The sequence below is a fragment of the Nuphar pumila genome, chromosome 1, assembly GCF_984573655.1.
Source record: "Nuphar pumila chromosome 1, dmNupPumi1.hap1.1, whole genome shotgun sequence".
NCBI classification, from domain to species: domain Eukaryota; kingdom Viridiplantae; phylum Streptophyta; class Magnoliopsida; order Nymphaeales; family Nymphaeaceae; genus Nuphar; species Nuphar pumila.
In genome coordinates, this window is record NC_143249.1 from 52,516,139 (window position 1) to 52,540,593 (window position 24,455).

The 24,455-nt window shown below is 45.2% G+C and overlaps 1 protein-coding gene across 1 annotated transcript in view; it reads right to left on the minus strand.

The window, feature by feature from the left end:
• LOC149848923 (portal protein) overlaps nt 1–24,455 on the minus strand; it is a 92,966-nt gene that overhangs the window by 11,611 nt on the left and 56,900 nt on the right. Inside the window, exons 8-13 of the mRNA XM_090005831.1 lie at nt 5,152–5,286; nt 4,951–5,072; nt 4,106–4,279; nt 3,550–3,655; nt 3,293–3,398; nt 3,097–3,207 (exon numbers count right to left, since the gene is read on the minus strand). Coding sequence (XP_089861957.1) covers nt 3,097–3,207; nt 3,293–3,398; nt 3,550–3,655; nt 4,106–4,279; nt 4,951–5,072; nt 5,152–5,286 — 754 coding nt within the window. The remainder of the gene's footprint in view (nt 1–3,096; nt 3,208–3,292; nt 3,399–3,549; nt 3,656–4,105; nt 4,280–4,950; nt 5,073–5,151; nt 5,287–24,455) is intronic.

Sequence of the window (24,455 nt, forward strand, 5' to 3'; positions counted from 1 at the left end):
CTCAAAGGTTCACAAGGCCATGAATCTCAAGGAAACCAAGGCCACTCACCACAAGGTCCAAGTATGCATAACAACCAAGAAGGCAGCTCATCATCCCTTAGAACTCCCTCCACTAGTTTGATCACTACAAGGCAATCAAAATTAGTCTTTCCAAAGTTTAATGGAAAGGATCCTACAAGTTGGATATTCAAAGTGGAACAATATTTCAAAATTGTGAACTTTCGAGGAAGAGAAGGTCCACTTGGCCACTATTCACTTGAAAGATGAAGCCATCAGGTGGTACTCATGGTGTGAGACTCAAGTTGGGACTCTAATCTGGGAATCATTTGCAAAAGCCATTTTATTGAGGTTTGAACCATTAGCCTTCATCAATCACAATGAAGGTCCACTTGGCCACTATTCGCTTTAAGATGAAGCCATCAGGTGGTACTCATGGTATGAGACTCAAGTTGGGACTCTAATTTGGGAATCATTTGCAAAAGCCATTTTATTGAGGTTTGAACTTTGAACCATTAGCCTTCATCAATCATAATGTCACCTTGTCACAAATCAAACAAGTTGGAAGCATCATGGACTACCAAGCAGAGTTTGAGAAGATTAGCAACCTTGTGACGGGCTGGTCACAAGCACTTATGGGCACCTCCATTGCTGGTCTTAAGGCTGATATTATGATTGAAGTGCACACCTCACCAACAAGCACGATGCAATATACATCGAACAATGTGTTGGACAGAGCCAACAGTATGCAACCACGATATATACTGTCCTTTTCTTTCCACTCTACATTCGCACTGACCGCAGCAGGATCAGGGTCAGTATCAGAAACCGAAGGGCAATCGAGTTCCAGAACAGATAACAGCCCTATCGTAGTGAACCAGATTTTCATGCGTTGCTGCCAACGCTTGAAATTCTGACCGGCAATTTTTTCCGACATACCGAACATGTCCACTTTTGGTATAAAAGCAGAAGAAGTCGACATGCCTAGAATCTTCTCTAAGACTATTGGATCGTTTTTTTCAGATCACACAGTTTCACAATCAATATCATGATATAAATCAAGAAATAAATCAACATGGAAATCATGATTAACAGTCGATCAAAACAGGAACAGGGAGCAAACATGTCGGTTTCCGCATCATACCAAAATCCAGACAAAAGCAAATCACGAAACAGTTACATAGAACACAATAAAAGCAACAGGAAGATGTTTAGATTCTGTACTAGGCTAAGGCATAAGAAAGTACTCCCCTTAGAGAAGATTCCCCCCCACATACAGTGTAAACAGGATCCGAAATCATTCCCCCAGGATACAATAGCCTTAGCGATCTGGATCGGTGCACGCCGATGGTAGATCGCCCTTCAAAAACAACCTAAGGAACTACAACTGCAGACCTCCCAGTTTTAGCAAAGCAAGAGAGAGAGAGGATAAAGTGTATATCCCTTCCTTTGAAACCTCTCTAACCACGTTTTTATAGACGTGGAAGAGATCTGTTCGAAAGGACGTGACTCTTAAAGAGTTGCCCATTTCGAATAGACATGACTCCTTGCAAAGAGTTACCAGATCTGAACAGGTGTGACTCTACAAAGGGTCACCAGTTCTGAACGGGTGTGACTCTGCCAAGGGTCACCAGTTCCAAAAGGCATGACTCTTTTCCTTTATTTAATTCAAGAAAAAACAGAAAATCGGGGCAAAAAGATATATTGGTCTTGATCAGAGTTACCAGTCGAGGAAGCAGGAGCGGGAAGCGATACAGGAAGCGGGAGCGGGAAGCGAGGCACTTTCAAAAATTTAGGAAGCGGGAAAGCGTGGGACCACTTAGAATAAAATTTTGAACCATCTCGAAAGCGACCTAGGAAGCGAACCAGAAGCGAGGGGGAAGCAAAAAAAATGAAAAAAATGGGGAAGCGAGAGGGAAACGTGGGGGAAGCGTGTTTCCCATAAAAGGGAAGCGCGCTTCCCATAAAAGGGAAGCATGCTTCCCCAAAAAGGGGGATGCTTCCCCTCAAGCTTCGGAAGCGCGACGTTTCGCGCTTCAGGGAAGCGTGCTTCACCCTTTACTTAGACACTTCCGATAACTATGGTCTTGATTGGATATGGCCCTAAAGGGCCAATTACCCAAACCCAGCCCGGCACGGCGGGCGGGCGCACGCGCGTGTGTGTGTGTGGTAGTCATCCCAACCCCTTGTTCTTTGGAACAAGTGTAAGAGTTTTCATGTAGGTTATAAAGCCTACAACAAACTCAAACCTCTTCAATATGGGACTATTCCACATCATCAAGTCCAACCTTTTTACAAAAGGAAAACAACCCACGTTTTCATATTTGAATTCTCTCATCTCCCCTTCTTACACCCAACACAAGCCTTGAGGACCATTTTGAAGAAAGGGAGAATTGTTACAACCCAAGGCCAAACCGGGCCAACAAGCATAGCCGTGAATCAGCTAAGGTGGCTAGCATAGATGGGTTCTATGGGACTTGGGCTGGGATTATGTGAATTGTAAGGGGTAAATGGGTAATTGAAAGGGCTGAGTTGGGGTGGAAGGTTAGCTAGGCTGAGGTGGCATGGGTGATTTAGCTATGGGTTTATAAATAAATACCCAAACTCTCTTTCTTTGTATCATTCTTTGGCTTGTATTTCCATTGGTCTCTTAATGAGAATTGGGTCTCCAAGCCACATTGGCTAGAGAATTGGCTCCAACCACTTTTGGTTAGAGATTCCCTTCCTCTCAACTCCCTGCCAACCCCCTAACCAAACTCTCCCTTATGCCTCTCTCTCCCAAAGTCGTCCCCCTATTCTCTCCCTTTCCCTTGTTTCTTCCCTACTAGCGCCGACCCACCTTCCCTTCACCTCTCCTTCATTTCTCTTGTGCTTCCACCATTGCTGGACCTTCAAGGAGGGTCATAACACCCATCATTTGATCTAGAAAGGAAAAAGTCACATATGCACACATACAAGCACACTCATGAACACATGTATAAGCACAAGCATGAAAAAAGAAAAGAAAAATCCCTCATAAACGCTAACATGTTCAAGCGAATGACAATGGAGATGAAAAAATAGCATTTAAGCTTGGAACAAAAAAGAAACTATGGGTACCTTCACCGTGCTTATCTCGCCAGAGGTGTTAGTACAACTAATAGCAAGTTGAATCTTCCCTATGCATTCAGAATCATCATGGAAAATTGGCCACCATCGAACTCTATCATTCTGTTTAATTTTCAAGAATGCAAGTATTAGTTACAATAAAAGCACAAAAATCTAAAAACCAGTAAAATAAAAGAAATATGCTTACAATGTTATCATTCAGAGAAGAAACTTGAATTACAGATCGACCCTGAGTGCCACCTTTTGAATCATGAACCTCCACCAAAAGAGCATCAGTCTGGCTCTCTGGAAAACTGATTAGAAAGTATAGCATGTTAGATACCGTGGAATGGAGCATAGCTTAATGCATTAGTAACTGGAGCTAATGATAATCTTTTGACACAAAATAAACACGTTATATGGTGACAGCTGAAAAACATTGGACAAAGGTGGATCGATCCTTACAGTACATAAGATTCTCCAGATCCTGGCTGCACACGAATGACTGACCCATGCTCCAATTGTGTTTCATCTGATGCACTTCTCAATTGGAGTGTGCATGAAAAAGTGTCTGCAAGACATTGAACAACAAGACGCTCCATCTTAGCAGTCAGCATTAATGTCACCAACTGTGACTGCTTGATCAATTCATTGACAATAGTAACAAGATATTTCAAGAAGATGAAACAACTAGCATTGGTGATTCATTCAGAATTTCAGACTAGAGTCCTGGACTTTCCTGTGGCTTAGGTGTCAGGCAAACCCATTGAAAGTTGCTTTTGTTTACTAAGCAGGCTTCTGCCACATCAGTAAGACATGGAGATGGACACAGGCTACTAGATTCCAAAGTCCATTTCCTATTTACCTGAACTATGATAATGTCATTTTAGTATTGATTAGACACTCAAAGTGAAACGTTATTTCACATACATGTGAATTTCAATTCCCAAATCATGGAACTCTATTTCAATTAGTACTTTGCAAGTATTGCGGAATAATAGAAGGGTCTCAGTAGTATTACCGTGTGGTATGCCAGCAAATGACACTGTCTTTAGTGAATTCATGCTTGATTTTAGCTGTGCTGAAACATGTCGAACATACTGTGCACCTGCTTGCATGTAGGCTAAGCCCCATTGGGAATTTATGGCCCGAAGTCTCTGCCGTGGGTAACATGGTATAATACGGAGCTTTTTCACTGCATCCATTTTATTTAAGTAAATGACGTTTCAGTGTGTAAGCATGTTTCCTCATTGAATAAACAACTAGCAAATGCATCCACTTGGTTGAAGCAAATAACATTTCAGTTTGTAAACATGTTTTCTCATTGAATAAACAACTAGCAAGATTCTCAGCTAGCACATGATATACCTCAATGAATGAAATGGGAAAAGAAAAAACTCTAAAATCTTCCTTCAAGGAAGATCCCCGAAACTAGCTTAGCACTAGTCATTTTTCTCCATTCGAAGCTAATGCTCTTATTGGAGAAATCCTGATGGCTTGATTGTACAAAATTCAGCCATCTGCTGCACATCAAGAATCATAGGTGCTTATTGAATGCAATCTTTTCAGTTTTCACCCACAGGCAAAGTAACCATTGGCATGTCAAGAAGAATCAAGGAATCGTCTGATGTTGATTAAATATTGTGAGGCATGCAAGGACTGAAATTGACTAAATTTTGTAGTGATTGGAATATTTATAAGCAACTAACAATGAGACCCCAAAGGCATTGAATAGCTACATTGAAGCAAGATATGCCATATTTCAAAACTGTGATTCTTCAAAAAATTAAAAAACCATAAAATTGAACGAGTACACAATATATTTAACTAAATGTTAGTGATGAAACACGAAGAAAGTGTACATACCATCCACTTTCAGTTTTGCAACAATTTTTTTTGCCTTCACTGCGCAAGTTTCTTCCACGTTAACATCAGTTCTTCCCTCCCTCAGAAGTTCATTTTGAGGTTGGAGTAGCAATTTTTGCAACCTGTCCATAAATTATATATATGGAGAAGCTTTTTCATTTTACAACATAAAGTATGCGAAAAAGTTCAATAGAGACATACCCAAAGGCATTTCGTAGAGCAATACACTCATCTCGAAGAAACTCAGGTGCCTCCATACAGCCTCTTGCCCATGCTTGCAGACACAAGCGTGTGCAAGCCTCGTAAGCTATAAGAGTTTGCCAAGCACTCTGACCGCTATAAAAGGAACAAATAAAGAGAAATAGAACATGAGCAGTAACAAGTCAAGGAATCAAATGACATTATAGATCACACCACTAATAACATAGACAAAGGAAATCCGGTAAATATTCTAGTGCAAGAATGTGCAGATGCTCCAAGATGGTTCTTTAGATCATCATGTTTTGAAGACAACTATTCTCGATATCAGTAAAATGGATGTGAATTTGAAACTTTAATGCTCCAATCCAGCATGACTTGCTATTTTTTATAGTATTATCCATCCAATAGTTTAAAAAATCATTCACAAAGCATCAAAGTTACTTTATTCATCAACCATTCCATAATGGTTTTGAAAATCTTATACCTTGAAAGAATTGTAAGAAATTGTAAAGCTCAATTTTCTCTCACTGTACACCGAGAGATTGAGCACTTGTATTTATAGATCAAAACGATAATACAGAAAAACTGGAAACCAAGAAAACGATAATGCATACAGTACACAATATGTGGGTTACCGTTTTACGATAATCATTTTCATAAAACAGTTGCAATAAGAGGAGTCCAAATTTTAGTTTTCGATAATCAGAGAACTTTGGACAGTTGAAGACTCTTGAGTTGGAACCGGACTCTCTGAGTCTAGACTTGTAAAATCCAAGGCAAAAAAAAAGTTAGTTGGAGCCGGTCGGATCCGGACCTGACCCGGATCACCCTCCTTCTCTCGCGCTTATTTAAAACAGTGAGGAGGGGAGGGGTTTCGCATTCGAAAGCCCTTTACCTCTTGCTCTCTCGTTCCTCTCTCAGTCCCCCGACCCTCTCTTTTCTATTCGTCGGAGGCCACCCCGGTGACCCTCGCCACCGCCTCCTTCCCGTTTCCTCCCTACATCTCTCCTGCTGTCGGGATCGGCGTAGGCGACTCCCTAGGTACACGCCGTCTCCTCTTCACCTTCTTTTTCTCCCCCCTTTTTCCTCTGGGTATGCCAGAGAGCCGACAGAAGGCTGATGGACCCCTGCCGTGCTTTCCCCCTCCCTCTCGGTGCTTCCTTCGTGCCGGGGAGGGGTCGAGCCCCCTCCCTGGGTCCTCTTTTTTGCAGGGAAGGGGGCGAGCCCTTCCCTGCGCTCCCTATGAAGGCAAGGGAGGGGTTGAGCCCCTCCCTGCCCCTTTTGACGGCAGGGGAGGGGTTGAGCCCCCTCCCTGCACCCTCCAGCGACAAGGAAGGGGCCGAGCCCCCTCCTTGTACCCCCTGTATGCAAGGGAGGAGTCGAGCCCCTTCCCTGTGTACCCTTTGGCAGGGATAGGGCCAAGCCCCACCTTGTGCCCTCGTTTAGCAGGGGAGGGGTCGAGCCTCTTCCTTGCACCCTCAGTTTGGCGGGGGAGGGGCCAAACCCCCTCCTTGCGGCTTCTTCTTCTAGTAGGCAGGGGCGTCGCCCCTGCCTCCACTAATTTTGGCAGGCAAGGGTGAACCCCCCCTGCCTCCCCCTTTGTGAGGCCCTTCCCTGTGTACCCTTTGGCAGGGATAGGGCCAAGCCCCACCTTGTGCCCTCGTTTAGCAGGGGAGGGGTCGAGCCTCTTCCTTGCACCCTCAGTTTGGCGGGGGAGGGGCCGAACCCCCTCCTTGCGGCTTCTTCTTCTAGTAGGCAGGGGCGTCGCCCCTGCCTCCACTAATTTTGGCAGGCAAGGGTGAACCCCCCCTGCCTCCCCCTTTGTGAGGCCCCTGCCTCTTTGCTCCTCTGACAGGCAGGGCGAAGCCCCCCCCCCCCCCTGCCTCCCTTATTGTTTTTGTTAGGTGGGGACTTTACCCCTGCCTCTCTTCCACCTTGTTAGGTAGGGGCACAACCCTTGCCTACCCTCGCTTTTGGAAGACAGGGGCGCATCTCCTGCCTTTGTCCGATCTCTCGGAAGGCAGGGGCGCAACCCCTGTCTCTGTATGAACCATCGTCAGGCAGCGGTGCAGTCCCCTGCCTCCCTATTTTTTTCGTTGACGGCAGGTCAGCAGGGGCTCGCAGCCCCTACTTCTTGCACTTACAGTAGGTCCGTAGCAGCACACTGCCCCTGCTTCTTTCATGACAGAATAGCAGCAGTGCCTCTGTCCTCCCTACTTTTCTTTTTGAGATAGCATATTGAGGTCTCACTTTTGCAGCTCGCACAATGGATCCAACTCACGCCCCGCTGCCTGAGCCGTCAATCACATACACTCGCCGATGACTGCAAGCTCGCAACTCCCCAAGGTAGGGAAAGATTGCATGGAGGACTTGAACAATTGAATTTATATGAGTACACATTTAGCTCAAGGATGCGGTTTCGCGATCCTTATCCTTTACTTTCTGTCATGTATTTTCTTTGCCGCCATGCATTGTGCCTAGGCTTTGCTTATGCATTTCTGCTTTCATTTTGTACTTTGTCGTTGCACTTTGCGCACAGGCTTTGCGTTTGCACTCCTGCTTTCAGTCTTTCCTTTGCCGCTGCGCATTGCACCTAGGCTTTGCTTACGCATTTTTGCTTTCAGTCTTTACTTTGCTATCGTGCTTTGCGCACAGGCTTTGCGTTTGCACTTCTGCTTTCAGTCTTTACTTTGTCATCGCGTTGCGCACATGCTTTGCGTTTGCATTCCTACTTTCAGTCTTTACTTTGTCATCGCGCTTTGCGCACAAGCTTTGTGTTTGCACTCCCGCTTTCAATCTTTCCTTTGTCGTCACGCATTGCACCTAGGCTTTGCTTACACACTCTTGATTTCAGTCTTTACTTTGTCGTCGCGCTTTGCGCTCAAGCTCGTGCTTTTGCAAATATGTCATTATCGCCTTGCCATTGCACATGACGCTCATGATTTCACTCATCGCATGCACTATTAGATGCATCCTCGTGGAGTATGCACATGCATTTACCACTCTGTCTCTTACGATAAGAGATGAGTCAGGGGCTTAAACAATACATCCTCGACTAAGGAGAGGGATCCCTAGCAAGAATCCCGGCTTTTCGAGTGAGCAGTCCTGCAAAGTAGACTTGAGGATTTTTGGGAGTTGCCCGAAAACATCAAAGACTATCAAAATCTATGTATTTGTAAAGGGGGTGCTTGTCTATTTCAGTTCGTGCATCCGACACATCTCGGGTAACCCCGAATTGGGGCTCAAACGAACTTCTTGGCAGGGGTTTTATTGAGAAACTCGTATCCCATTTATCAAGGCTTGTATCGAGCCATACGAGGCATGCAGATACTTCGATAACAAATGAAAGATTCTAGAAAATCGCATGCCATATGTTGGCACAAGTTGTCGACTATTTCGAAAGATAAAGAATGTCAAAAGTAAAGTTTGAGAAACATTACAACTTTGTGAAACACTTCTGTTGAGGCTCCTGTTAAGGAACTATATCCCTTTCATCATAGAATACTTGTAGACGTGCATTGCTCGTTAGTACTACGATGATCGAATGAGACGGTCATGTGACCTCGAACAGTGCTAAATGCACAATGCTGTGATCACATAAAATGGTGATGGATCGCCTTATCAGGTAAGATGCTCGAATGGTTGAAAGACCAGAGTATGTAGAATGGGTCGTCGGTTAAGCAATGCCTGATGCACCCATTCGCCTTTTGTTTCGGTCAAGGGAGATGATGGATCGGTATAAAAACTCCAATGGACAGGTTGTTAACAGCCACCCGACGGGCAAAGATCCGGCCTCCCCAGTCATTGGAGTTAGGAGAAGGGACTACCAGACATTATCTTAGAATCCCATGGACTTCTGCAGAAGTTGGATGCACCCGTTGCCAAGTATCTGCCTTTGAGGGATCCTCTCTCGGCCAAAAGTCGTCCCCTTAGGAGCAGACTTAATTTGCTATTCGGGTTATTGAAAATATATAGAATAACAGATGCCTGAACTAGTCTCAATTGTTTCTACGATTCGCGTCTACGCCTACCCGCAGGCCAGTTAATATCAAAACATAAGTCTATTCACACTAGTTGATGGGTCATAAGACTTGATAATTGCTTGGTAGTTCACAGCTTATGATTGAATGAATCATTATGCTGTTTTTGACAATTACACTGCTTATCTGCTTTAACTGGTTATTTGCTTTAACTGTTTATCTGCTTTAACTGCTTAGCATGCTGAATCAAATGTACTTAATTCAGCTTTCTGTCATCTCACTTGTGCACCTACCAGTTTTTCGCGAAACTGACCTATTTTATGGGTAGAGGTGATGAATAGGTTTTGAGACAAACGATGGCGCGATTGCAAGATGATCTCAGGATCCCGCTGTTTCTCTTAGCAACTCACGTTCTGGACTTTTGGGTTTTTGGCAAGGGTTTCCTCAGAAAATCCTAATTTTGTACTACTTGAAGTTATTTCTAATACAAATGGCTTATTAAAATGTTTGCAAGTTATATGGGTTGGAAATGTGGATTTTTACGCTAGCGCCCTCAAGGTTGTCAACTTGCCTTTCTTATTCCAAGAAAAAAAAAAACGTTTTCGTTGAGTTGTTAAAAACTCTGAAAAGAAAAGAGAAATTTCTAGTCTTTTGACCCTTTTGAAAAGGTTTATAAGTTTGAAATTTTGGGGCGTTACAAGACTCTTTCGAATTATCGTGTCGGCACTCTTTAGGTCTACCGTGTTTGCGTGATCTTTATCATCCCCCTGCAAGCTCAACGTGGGTCAACAACGTTGAGCTTGTCTCAAAGAAAAGCAAACCACGAGAATGAAAGAGGTTTAGTCAAGCTATCGGCCAGCTGGTCAGAGGAGTCGATGAACTGAACTTGAAGATGTCCCTTTTGCACATTATCTCAGACAAAGTGAAAATCAAATTCAACATGTTTTGTGTAGGCATGGAAAACTGGATTTGCAGCAAGATATAAGGCTCCAAGGTTGTCACACCATAGAATGGGTGGAGAAGTGGGCCCACAACCTAGTTCATGGAGGAGAGAATTGAGCCAAAAAAGATCCGATGCAACACATGCGAGAGACTTGTATTAAACTTCAGTGCTGGATCGAGACCAAGAGACTAAGTTAGACCCCAGAAACATGGCAAAACCACTCGTAGACTTGCGATCATCAGGACTACCAGCCCAATCAGCATTGGAGAAGGCACTAAGCTGACGAGAAGAGGACCGTGAGAGGAACAAGCCATGATGAATAGTCGCTTTGATATAGTGTATAATACGTTTAACAACAAACTAGTGGGCAACCGTGGAGTGGTGCATGGGCTGACAAACTTTATTGTCCATAAAAGAAATATAAGTCCGCGTAATGGTGAGGTAGTGAAGACCGCCCACAATGCTGCGATATAAGGTGAAATCGTGGAACAATGGTGAATCATCCTTAGATAGCCGAGCAGTGGCACTCAGAGGAGTAGAGATTGACTTTGCATAAACCATAGCGGCACGATAAAGTAAATTAAGTGCATAAGCACACTAAGAGAGAAGAAGCCCTGATGAACCATAAAGAACTTCAATGCCAAGAAAATAATCGAGACGACCTGGATCTTTAATAGAAAATGCAAGACTAAGTTGTTGAATGTGTTGCTGGATAGCAACAGTAGAGCTGCCAGTGATTATAATATCATCAAAATAAACCAATATATACAGAACCAATCCACTATCTTGAAGGATAAACAACGAGGCATCAGAGATAGAGATGTGAAACGTGCAAGACTGAAGATAAGAGCTGAGTCTTTGGTACCAGGCACGTTGTGTCGTATCTTGAGACGATACAGGGCTCGATCTAGCTTGCATACATAACGACGAAAAGCATGGTCTTGCAAACCAGGAGGTTGTGTCATATAGACCTCTTCAGAAAGAAGACTGTTTAAAAAAGCAGTATTAAAGTCCAACTGATGTATAGGCCAACCTGATGAAACTGCAAGAGCAAGAACAACACGATTGGTAGTGGGCTTCACAACGGGACTGAATGTCTCAAAAAAGTCAACACCTTCCTCTTGATGAAAGCCCTTAGCAATGAGACATGCCTTGTAACGAGCCACAGAACCATCGACATGTTATTTGATGCAAAAAAACCATTTGGAGCCAACAATATTATAATGAGGACGGGGAGGAACAAGGTGCCAAGTGTGGTTAAGGCGAAAGGCGTGATCGAGCCTATTTGAATATTAGTAGGTTTGGGGGTAAGAAGCAAGTAAGGGATAAAGGGTAGCGAGTAGTGGTCAAGGCACGAGGTTTAAGAGAGTTGGTCATAGAACAGGTGATCATGAGGTGAGTGTGAACAGGTGGACGAGTGACAAGGGATTGAGAGCGAGGAGAGGAAAATGGGGGGGCAGATGAAGGAGGAAGGGAAGAGCCAAGGGGGACGGTCAGTGGTGAGGGGTGGTCAGTGGTGAGGGGTGGGAGAAGAGAGTCGGGAGGTGGTAGAATAATAGGACGAGGAAAAACCCATGCGGGAGGGGTTGTAATATTAAAAAAAAAAAAAATTGGTTTGGGCCGGATTCGGATCCGACCCGGGCCACCGCCCCTCGATGTCATTAAAAGACAGCGAGGCAGGCGGGAGGAGGGTCACGAAACCCCCCTTACTGCCACTGGCCCTCTGTCTCTCCGTTTCTCTCTCTCGCTCGTCCACGGTCACCGACGCCGGCGACCCCCGACAGCCGCCGCCACCGACATCGGCGACCCCCCCCTTTCCTTCCAGCGAGCTCCTTTTCGGCGAGCTTCCTCCGAAAACCCCCTGGTACGCCATCGCTTCCTCTTTTCCCTCTCCGTCTCTTCTCTCTCTCCCTCACTTCTCTGTGTGGCCATAGGAGGGGTCAAACCCCCTCCCTGTGCCCCCTTTTAGCAGGGGAGGGGCACAACACCCCTCCCTGCTCTCCGTTTCGGCAGGGAAGGGGCCGAGCCCCTCCTCCTTGCCCCTTTTTTTTGTTTGCCAACAGGGGCCATCGGCCCCTGCCTTTTGTTTGTGCTAGCAGGGGCCGATGGCCCCTGCCTTTTTGTTTATCAGCAGGGGCCATCGGCCCCTGCCTTTTTATTTTGCCAGCAGGGGCCATCGGCCCCTGCCTTTTGTTTGTGCTAGCAGGGGCCGATGGCCCCTGCCTTTTTGTTTGCCAGCAGGGGCCATCAGCCCCTGCCTTTTGTTGTGCTAGCAGGGGCCGGTGGCCCTTGCCTTTTTGTTTGTCAGCAAGGGCCATCGGCCCCTGCCTTTTTATTTTGCCAGCAGGGGCCATCGACCCTTGCCTTTTTGTTGTGCCAGCAGGGGCCATCGGCCCCTGCCTTTTTATTATGCCAGCAAGGGCCGATGGCCCTTGCCTTTTTGGTTATGCCAGCAGGGGCCGATGGCCCCTGCCTTTTTGTTTGCTAGCAGGGGCCGATGGCCCCCTGCCCTTTGTGCGCGAGCCTATACCCTTGGCCGACAGGCCCGGGGAATCTTTGGAAGCGACATCATGATGGGGACAGATCATTACAATTGTTGGTCTCCAACGAGGAATTCCTAGTAGCGTGAGTCATCTGTTCGCATTTGACTACACCCCTCTTTCGGCTGCAAGGGTCATTTGACCCTGCCCCATCCTCTTTTCAAGTCAATTGGGACGGTTTGCCCCAGGCCTATGTATCGGAGAAGTTGAGTCTTTGCCTTGCTTTTGCTTTTGTCTGAGTTTGCTTGTTAATATCGCATATTTGCAGCTACGACGGATTCCACTCGCGCTCCGCAACCCGAGCCGTTAATCGTGTACGTCCGCAGACGTCAGCAAGCTCCTAACCCTCCAAGGTAGGGGAAGATTGCACGAAAGACTTGAAAAATTGAATTAAGTTCAATTAAACTAAAAGCGACCATTGAATGAATATATATATATATATATATATATATAAATATATATATATTTATACGAGTATCCACTTCACTCAAGGATGCGGTTTCGCAATCCTTGCCCTTTACCTTGCCCTCGCGCTCTGCGCCTAGGCTCTTGCTTTTGCATATGTGTTGGTATTGCCTTGCTATTGCAGATGACGTGCAGGTTCTTGCTCTTTGCGGATGCCTTAAGGGCATCCTCGTGGAGGATGCAAGGAGCATTTACCACTCTCCCTCTTGCGACAAGAGTTTAGTCGGGAACAAGCGAACTTCGTAGCGGGTGTTCTGTTGAGAAACCCGTATCCCGTCTATCGAGGCTGGTATCGAGTCATGCGAGACATGTAGATATCCCGATAGCGGATGTGATTCGAGATAATCACATGCATAATGTTGGCAAAAGGTACTGTTGTTTCAAAAGATAAAGTAAAGTAGATAAACTTTACATCTTTGTGAAACACTCCTGTTGAGGCTTGTATTGATGAGCTATACCCCCTTCATCCTAGAGTACTTGTAGTCGTGCACGATACGTCTAGTACCGCGATGATCGGATGAGACGGTCGTGCAACCTCGAACAGTGCTAAAGGCACAATGCTGTAATCACATAAATGGCCTCACATTCGCCTTCACAGGCAAGATGCTCGAGTGGGTTGAAGATCGCAGCATAGGATGGGTCGTTAGTTAAGCAACCCCTAACGCACCCATTCGCTTCTGGTTATTCTGTCAAGGGAGAGGACAGAGCGGTACAAAAACTCCAATGGACAGGTTGTTAACAACCACCCTACGGGCAATGATCCGGCTTCCCCAGTCATTGGAGTTAGGGGAAAGGGGCTATAATAGTTAGCTCAACACTTCTGCAGAAGTTGGATGCATCCGTTGCACTGCTTTTCAGCCTCTGGGGAATCCTCTCTCGGCTAAAGCCGTCCCCTTTGGAGCGGACTCAACTAGCTATTCGGGTTATTGAAAATACATAGAATAATAGACGCCCGAACTAGTCTCAGTTGTTTCTATGTTTTGCCTGCGCGTACCCGCAGGCCAGTAATATCGAAACATAAAGTCTGTTCACATTGGTTGCTGGGCCGTGAGACTCGCCTGCATTACCGACTCGCTTGCACTACTGATTCACTTGCACTACTGATTCGCTGCACTACTGCTTCGCTTGCACCACTGACTCGCTTGCACTACTGATTCGCTGCACTACTGCTTCGCTTGCACCACTGACTCGCTCGCACTACTGATTCGCTGCACTACTGATTCGCTGCACTACTGCTTCGCTTGCACCACTGACTCGCTCGCACTACTGATTCGTTGCACTACTGCTTCGCTTGCACTACTGATTCACTTGCACTACTGCTTCGCTTGCACTACTGATTCACTTGCACTACTTATTCGCTTGCACTACTTGTTCGATTGCACTACTTACGCGTTTGCACTAGTTATCTGCATGCATTGCTTACCTGTTTAACTGTATATCTGCTTTAAACTGCGTAACCTACTGAATTAAATTACATAATTCAGTTCCTTGTAGTCTCTCTTGTGCACCTACTAGTTTTCGCGAAACTAACCCATTCTATGGGTACAGGTGATGATTAGGTACACCACAGGCGATGGCGCGATGGCAAGATGGCTCCAAGACGTTCTTCTTCCTGCTCTTAGCTCGCGTCCTGTTGTTTGGGGTTTTGTAACGGATTTTCCTAGGGATATCCGAATTTTGTACTATTTGGAGAACTTCTTAAATGAAAGTGAAATTTCCAAGTGTTTGCAAGTAACATGTGTTGTGCGTTTTGGTTCTTTTAGCTAACGCGCTCAAAGTTGTCAGCTTGCCTTTTCGAAATTAATAAAAGTATTGTCTTCCGCTGATTTCGTAAACCATCTCTGAGATGAAGAAATTCCTTTTTAGTCTCTTGTCTGTTTTTTTTTTTCGAAAGGTTTGCAAGCTTGAAATTTTGGGGCGTTACAACTTGGTATCAGAGTTAAGGGAAGTAAGGATTCTTGACCATTGAGCATCCGCATCGCGCTGTGAGTATACTTTTCCTCTTGCTTAGTAGGTGCACAATGCATTGTTAAGTTAAGTGGCTTGACACGTTTTGCTTATGTACCAGCATTGCTGGGGTTACGTAAACTACTCATGTTAAACATGAATAGTACTTATGTCTTTGCTTGTTTCGAGCTTCCTAAAGTTTCTAATTATTGGTATTCCTTGTTTACTCCAAGGATGGCAAGAAACTCGAACGAACGGTCTGCTGACGAATGGTCAGATCAGCGGGGATTCGTGATGGATTCCCTAGGTTCCCTGGCAGCGGCTATGCGAGACCAGATTCGTTCCCAAAGGGAACCAGCGCCCGTTCCTGAGCCGATCCCGCATACCGCAGTGACATATGAGAAATTTCTGAAGCTTGACCCCCCGACCTTCGACGGCAAGCCCGACACAGATATGACAGATAACTGGGTGAAGGAGGTAGAACGAGTGTTCGAGGTCTTGTCAGTACCCGATGACAAGAAGACACTTTTCGGGACCTTCAGGCTGAAGGGGAATGCCCGCAGTTGGTGGGACATGGCGCGGGGTGTGCAGTTTTCGAGAATTTCGCCCATTCCTTGGGAAGCCTTCAGAAAGGCTTTCTTGGAGAACTACTTCCCGCCTCACGCAAGGGAGAAGAAGAAGGTGGAGTTCTTGGAGCTCTGCCAGGGCAATTCGAGTTTGACGAATTACATCGCCAAATTTCAGAGTTTGGAACCCTACTGCCCTAACCTGTTCGCGGATGATCGCGAGCGAGCAAGAAAGTTTGTTCGGGGGCTAAAGGAGGGACTCATGCATCGGGTCCTAACGAGCATGCCCTCGACCTTCTCTGCGGCAGTTGCTGCCGCCACCGTTCTGAGTGAAGCATGGGAGCGCACTAAGAGTGCTCAGGGTAGGAGGCCACCCGCTACGGGTGGTGAGCTGAAGACACCTTCCGGCGACCCAGGCAAACAACCGTTCCTTCCTATAAAGAGCGAAGGAGGAAGAAAACGATATCCTCCTTAGAAGCGTCAACGGCCACAGGGCAACCCTCCATCCAGGCAACAGGCTGGCAGCGTATGCCCCAGATGCCAACGATCTCACTTTGGGCAGGCGTGCCTGCTCGACATAGGCGGATGCCTGTATTGTGGCAAGATGGGCCACTACGAACGTGATTGTCGCAAAAAGGCGGCTGACGATTCCAGACAGACCAGCGGAGCACCTTTGCTCCCTCGGCCACCACTGCCGCAACAGCAGTATCAGTCACCACCACCTCAGACGAGCGGTCAAAGGAGGGCGCCGGGACGCGTCTACTCAGCCAAGGTTGAGCAGTTGACCAAGGGCGACCTAGTGCAAGGTACCCTTTTTGTCGCTAAGCAAGCGGCTTTTGTGCTTTTTGATTATGGCGCCACACACTCTTTTATTTCGGTAAATTTTGCCGAGTGTTTGCACATACCTGTAAAACCCTTACATAATACTCTTGAAGTGTATAACCCGATTGGGAAAAACACCATTTGTGCGGCCTGTGAGAAATCAGATGTGGGAGTCACCTTACTATCGTAGCAAGAGATAGAGAGAGAGGTAAGAGGGAAGAGAGAAAAAAATGTTGGGCGTAATGTCTTCTCCCCTTTCCATTGATATTTATATGTTGTACGAGTGGTACAATACAGTACAATAGTACAATACAGTACAGTATGCTGTACAATACAGTACAATAGTACAATACAGTACAGTATGTTGTACAATACAATACAATACAGTACAGTAGTACAATACAGTACAGTATGCTGTACAATACAGTACAATACAGTACAGTAGTACAATACAGTACAGTATGCTGTACAAGTGGTACAATACAGTACAGAAATATATTCATTTACATATACATATTTAACAGCCTCCCTCAAGTTGAGGATGATCTTCAATCATGCTCAACTTGCCCTTAAGTAACCAAAATTGATGACTAACCAATCCTTTGGTGAAGATGTCTGCTACTTGGTCTTCTGATCTGACATACGAAGCCTCAATTTCTTCTGTTTCAATCTTTTGTCTAACAAAATGCTGATCAATCTCAATGTGCTTCGTGCGACAATGATGAATAGGGTTAAAAGAAATATTAATGGCACTTTGATTATCACATAAAAGCAGAGAGGAAGAGATAGGTTCATTCAACTCTTGAAGAAGATGCCGTACCCAAGTGACATCAGCTGTCCCTGCTGCCATTGCCCTGTACTCTGCCTCAGTGCTGGATTTAGCAATGGCCTTTTGTTTCTTACTACTCCAAGTGACAATATTTGGGCCAATAAAAACACAATATCCTGAAACCGACCTACGCTCATCAGGGTCCCCACCCCAATCTGCATCACAATATGTAAGTAAACGGTGTCCTGTAGTGAAGCTTTCATCTTTGTGATAGAGCAATCCATCTCCAATAGTCCCTTTCAGATATCTGAGAATACGCTTAATACATTCCATATGACAATCAGTGGGAGCATGCATAAACTGAGATGCTTGATTTACAGCATAAGCAATGTCAGGTCTTGTAAATGTAAGATATTGCAACATACCAACAATGCGGCGATATAAAGTGGAATCATGATATAATTGGCCTTCTTTTGCACTAAACTTATGATTTAAGACAGATGGGGTGCTGAGAGGTTTACAATTAATCATACCAGTGGTGTGAAGAATGTCAAGAGTATACTTGTGTTGACTTAGAGTGAGTCGATCATCTTGTCTATCGACTTCAACTCCCAAGAAGTATCGCAATGGGCCTAAGTCCTTCATCTTGAATTTGGCCATGAGTAAAGACTTGACCAAGGCAATATGTGCATCATCACTCCCAGTGATAATGATGTCATCAACATATATAAGAACCCAAGTAGTAACATGATCATTCTTATACATAAATAAAGAATGATCAAGTATACTCTTAGAAAAGCCATGCTGCTGAATTTCCATGGAGAAACTCTCAAACCAAGACCGAGATGCCTGTTTTAAACCATAAAGAGACCTTCTCAATTTACAAACCCATGTAGCCGCATCATGTTCACTATATCCAGGAGGTTGCTCCATATACACCTCTTCCTTCAAGTCCCCATGTCGGAACGCATTCTTGACAGCCAACTGGCTAAGAGACCAACCATGCTGAAGTGCCAAAGTGAGGATCACACGAATGGTGCCAATTTTGACAACAGGGCTAAAAGTTTCCTCATAATCTTGCCCATATTGTTGTGTGAATCCGCGTGCAACAAGGCGAGCTTTATATCTTTCAATGCTACCATCTGGTTTACGCTTGATCTTGTAAACCCATTTGGAACCAACAATATTTCTATCAACAGGTCGAGGAACAATATCCCATGTATGACATTCATGAAGTGCTGCCATTTCTTCGTTCATAGCTTCAACCCAAGCTCGAGAATGGGCTGCCTGATGGAAAGTAGACGGCTCTTTCTCTTTGGCCACATTGGTTAGAAACAACTGAAAGTCAAGAGAAAAATTGTTGTAACTAACCCAACGATGGATAGGATGCCTTTCACGTGTGGATCGTCGAAGAGGGGGAGCCTCGTGAGATGGAGTTGAAGGGGCTCCTCGACGGGCATAAACCAAACCTGAAAACCGTGAAGGTGCATCCTGGATGATGGAGTTGTCTGCTTCAAACTGAATTGGTTCATCAACAACAGGATCTCTGATAGAGTCATATAGCAAAGTATCACAAAGCCATGGGTCATAAGTAGTTTGCTCATATACCTGAGAAGTATCACAAGTGCTGAAATGGTCATCATCAAAACCAACATTTCTAGACACCTTAATCTTACCCAAAATAGGATCATAACATCTATATCCTTTATACCCATCGGCATATCCCAGAAATCTGCACTGAACTGCTCTGTCCTGAAACTTGTTACGTAAAGAATGATCCACATGGACATAACAAATGCATCCGAAAGCATGCAAATCATCATAAGAAGGGTGAGAACCGTGAAGCAAATAATAAGGAGACTGATCTCCTAATAATTCCATAGGCAACCTGTTAATGATATGCACTGCAGTGTGAAAGGCCTCAGTCCAAAGAGAGAAAGAAATATCAATATTGTGCATCATACTTAACGCGGTTTCAACAATATGCCGATGCTTACGTTCTGCTACTCCATTCTGTTGTGGAGTGTAAGGACAAGAGGAGTTACGTGTGATGCCATGGTCCTTTAAATATTCACTAAAATCATGAGATATGTATTCTCCACCACCATCACACTGGAAATAAGTGATATTTGAATTGAAAAGGTTCTGAACAAGAGCATGGAATTGTTTGAAAAGTTTGAACACTTCAGATTTAGATTTCATAAAGTAAATCCAAGTGTAACGAGTGAAAGAGTCAAGAAATAACACATAATAACGAGAGCCAGATAGAGATGAAACAGGAGTTGGGCCCCAAACATCAGAGTGAATAATTTCAAATGGCTTGGAAGCTCTTTTATTGATACTTTGAAAGGGAAGTACATGACTCTTGCAGACATTACAACTAGGACACTTATGATCTAATTTGACTTTGGGAATAAAACCCTGAGAAGACAATTTGTCAAGGAACCCTTGACTACAATGACCTAACCGACGATGCCAAGAAACTGGCTTATTACATTGCATAACAGAAGAAGACTGACTCAAATAAGCAGGAAAAGATGGAGACACGGTAGATGACGTCTTCAAAGTCCCGGGGGCTGCTTCGAAGACGTACATGTTTCCGCGTCGTTCACCCTTAGCGAGCATCTTCTTGGTTCGAAGGTCCTTAAGACAAACAGAAGACGGAGTAAATTCCATGGATGAATTTGTTTCATCAACCAATTTAGAAACAGATAAAATGTTTTTCTCAATGGCAGGAGTGAGTAAGACATTTTTCAATGGTAGTGTAGATTGTGACAAAGAGAGAGATGCATTTCCAGTATGAGAAATAGGGTGGTGGGAACCATCTCCCGTGACAATAGTGCCAGTGCCAATATAAGGAACCATGTTGGAAAGTTTACCTGCATCAGAAGTAACATGTGCGGCTGCTCCAGAATCAATATACCAAACTCCATCATCATTCTGACGCAAATTCATGTTGTTAAATGCAGTCATCAGAATTTGTTGCACATCATGTGGCAACCCTGCACTCTGTCCCTGATCAGTACCCTGATGTGCTCGAAAATTTCCCTGCGGCTGCCCCTGAAACTGTCTAACATTCATCTGTCCAGCTCTTGGTCCTGGCCTCCCTGCCTTGTTGCGATTCTGTGGGTTGTGCCAACAATCTGCTTTCACATGGCCACGCTTGTTGCAATGGAAGCAAGTAGGGACACGGGTACCTCTAGTGGCAGGTGGAGCAGTAGGAGTAGGAAGGAGTCCTCCACGGCCCATATGAGCAGCAGGTGGACGAAATGAGGTAGACCCAGATGTAAACATGACAGGATGAGGATCATCAATAAGATGATCTTGAGTCAAACTAACTTCATACTATAGGAGTTTGGCCTGTAAATCCTCAAAGCATGGAAGTGTAGAGGCAACCTGTAATGCAGTGCAAAACATACGATATTGGGGCCCAAGGCTTCCCAATACCTGCTGAACAACATCTCTGTCAGAAACAGGATATCCAATAGCGGCCAACTGATCAATGATAATTTTGATATCCCCTAGAAATTCAGTAATGGTCTTAGTTCCCTTTCGCATAGATTGGAACTGCCATTTCAGTTGAAGTGCACGTGATTCAGAAACCTGTGAATAAGAGTGAGCAAGATGTCTCCATAGTTCTGCAGCAGTAAAATGGTCAGAGATAGTTTGTAATATACGATCAGATAACGTGGCAGTCAAATAGGCAACCACAGATTGGTCCTTCTGAAACCAAACATCATACGCAGGATTTGGAATAGCAATGCAACTCACCTTCCCATCATTACCAGTTACCTCTTGCGTAATAGTCATAGGTGGGGCGGGTGATCCCCCATCCAGATGCCCGGAAAGACCATGACTTCGGATAAACGGCAGAATTTGGCGTTTCCAAAGTAGTTATCATGAGTTAATTTGTGAGAAACAAGTTGAGAAAGAAATCCGGGGCTGATTTTAGAATCCATAAGGAAGAAGATCAAAGATGAATCAAACAGCACGACAGAAATTCGTAGGTTGTACGGACGGAACCGTACGGACAGGAATTTTTGAGTTTTGGAAATCACGATTTTTTAGTTAATCGTGCAGAATGTACGATTTATCAACTATATTGCAAGAAATAGATAAGAAATCACAAGAAGTTTGAGAAAAGAGGCACTTTTGAGAAATGAGGGTTCCCAAATTTGGGGAAAACAGAAATTAGGGTTGATAAAATTGGGGATAACAGAATATGTAAGAAGGAAAAGATGCACGATATGAGGAAATGAAGAAACGACGTCTAAATATAGTGATTCAACGGAGAAACAACAGAGAAAAGATGAAAAAAAAAACACTTTCCTTGAGAACGCCCAAAAACGCACGTCAAGGTCCTTAGGGGCCTTCCAGATGATCGTGATTACCACGCCCTTGGCTCTGATACCATGTGAGAAATCAGATGTGGGAGTCACCTTACTATCGTAGCAAGAGATAGAGAGAGAGGTAAGAGGGAAGAGAGAAAAAAAATGTCGGGCGGCAATGATGTCTTCTCCCCTTTCCATTGATATTTATATGTTGTACGAGTGGTACAATACAGTACAATAGTACAATACAGTACAATACAGTACAGTATGCTGTACAATACAGTACAGTAGTACAATACAGTACAGTATGCTGTACAATACAGTACAATACAGTACAGTAGTACAATACAGTACAGTATGTTGTACAATACAGTACAATACAGTACAGTAGTACAATACAGTACAGTATGCTGTACAAGTGGTACAATACAGTACAGAAATATATTCATTTACATATACATATTTAACACGGCCTACGTATTAGAGTTGGACGTAGTCTTAGCAGATCAGCATTTATCGGCTTGTGCTATCCTGCTAGTGATGACAGAATTTGACGTCATCCTAGGCATGGATTGGCTGCACAAGTACCATGCCAAGATTTTCTGCCGAGATAGCAGGATTGTTTTATCTCCACCAGGAATGCCCAAGTTGGAATTCAAGATCGTGAAACCCGTTCGGGCGAGCAAGTTGATTTCGTCGTTAAAGGCACAAAGCTATCTGAGGAAGGGATGCACTGCCTTTTTGGTCAGTGTCATCCAGTCCGGGCCGACGCGAGTCCCGATGGGAGACTTGGAGATTGTTCGAGATTTTCCAGACGTCTTCCTGGAGGAACTGCCAGGCCTTCCTCCACCTCGCGAGGTGCAGTTCAGCATCGAGTTGCTGCCGGGTACTGCGCCAATTTCTAAGGCTCCATATCGGATGGCGCCAGCCGAGCTCGCAGAGCTCAAGAAGCAGTTGCAGGAGTTGATGGATCAGGGATTCATTCGTCCCAGTGTCTCGCCCTGGGGAGCTCCCGTCTTGTTCGTGAAAAAGAAGGACGGATCATTGCGGTTGTGCATCGATTATCAGATGCTTAACCAGGCGACAATAAAGAATAAGTACCCGTTGCCACGCATCGAGGATCTGTTCGATCAGTTGCAGAGGGCCAGGATCTTCTCAAAGATCGACCTTAGATCTGGGTACCATCAACTCAGAATTAAGGGAGATGATATCTCCAAGACGGCCTTCCAGACCAGGTATGGGCATTACGAATTTACGGTCATGCCCTTTGGACTCACTAACGCTCCTGCAGCATTTATGGATCTCATGAATAGGGTGTTCAAGCCCTTTTTGGACACCTTCGTGATCGTGTTCATCGACGACATCTTGGTGTATTCAGATAGCTGGGAGCAACATCGTGAGCACTTGAGAGTTATTGTCGAAACCTTGCGAAAGGAGCGGTTGTTCGCTAAGTACTCTAAGTGCGAGTTTTGGCTCGAGGAGATCATGTTTTTGGGACATGTCATCTCCAAGGAAGGTGTGTCCGTGGATCCAGCGAAAGTTGAGGCTGTACTCAGTTGGCAGCAGCCGAGGAATGTTCGTGACATTCGGAGTTTTCTTGGATTAGCTGGGTATTACCGAAGATTTATCCAGGACTTTTCTAAGATCTCTCTACCCTTGACGCAACTCCTGAAGAAAGAAGCTAAGTTCGTGTGGAACGACATGTGTGAGAGCAGTTTTCAGATGTTGAAGGAACGTCTTACGACTGCTCCTATTTTGGCCTTCCCTTCGGGTCAAGGCGGCTTCGTGATTTACACAGACGCTTCCGGGACAGGTTTGGGTTGCGTCTTAATGCAGAACGATAGAGTGATCGCCTATGCATCGCGCCAACTTAAAATACATGAGAAGAATTACCCGACTCATGATTTGGAGTTAGCAGCGGTGGTCTTCGCATTGAAGATATGGCGGCACTATTTGTATGGGGAGCGGTTCGAGGCTTTTATAGATCATAAGAGCCTAAAATATTTGTTCTCGCAGAAGGAGTTGAATATGAGGCAGCGACGTTGGCTGGAATTCCTCAAGGATTACGACTTTACCTTGTCCTACCACCCAGGAAAAGCGAACGTTGTGGCCGACGCTCTGAGCCGCAAGTCTCCCAGCGTTTCCGTAAACTTGTTATTTGCGGGGTGGAAGTTGATCGAGGATCTGATATCGTGGGAACCGTTTGCGGTCACTCCAGTTTTGATCAGTCTTACCAGCATGGTAGCTCAGCCTGAGCTATTGTCAAAGATCTTTGTCAGTCAGAAGATCGATGCGCAGTACGAAAAGCTGAAGGCTCTAGCGCAGCGGGCCGATACCCCCTTCTGACTGAGTGAGGAAGGAGGTGTATGGCGTAAGGATCGTCTCTGGGTGCCAGAAGATCCTATCTTGAGAGATGAGATTCTCGCTGAGGCTCACAAGTCCAAGTACACGATTCACCCGGGCGGCACAAAGATGTTCAAAGATTTGCAGCGCAGATATTGGTGGAATGGAATGAAGCGGGACGTAGCAGAGTACGTTTCGAGGTGCTTGACTTGCCAACAGGTTAAGATCGAGCACCAGCGACCAGGCGGAGTGATGCAACAAATGGAGATTCCATAATGGAAGTGGGAGGACATCACGATGGACTTCATCGTCGGTTTGCCGAGGACGCGGAGGAAACACGATGCGATTTGGGTGATCGTGGATCGACTCACTAAATCGGTGCATTTCCTCCCTATACGGCTCAGTCAGTCACTAGACAGCTTGGCAGACCTCTATGTCAGGGAGATTGTGAGATTGCACGGTGTTCCTGTGTCAATCATCTCCGATCGTGACCCGAGGTTCACCTCCAGGTTTTGGGGGTTGCTGCAGTTGGCCTTGGGCACAAAGCTAAAATTTAGCACTGCCTTCTACCCTCAGACTGATGGACAATCTGAACGCA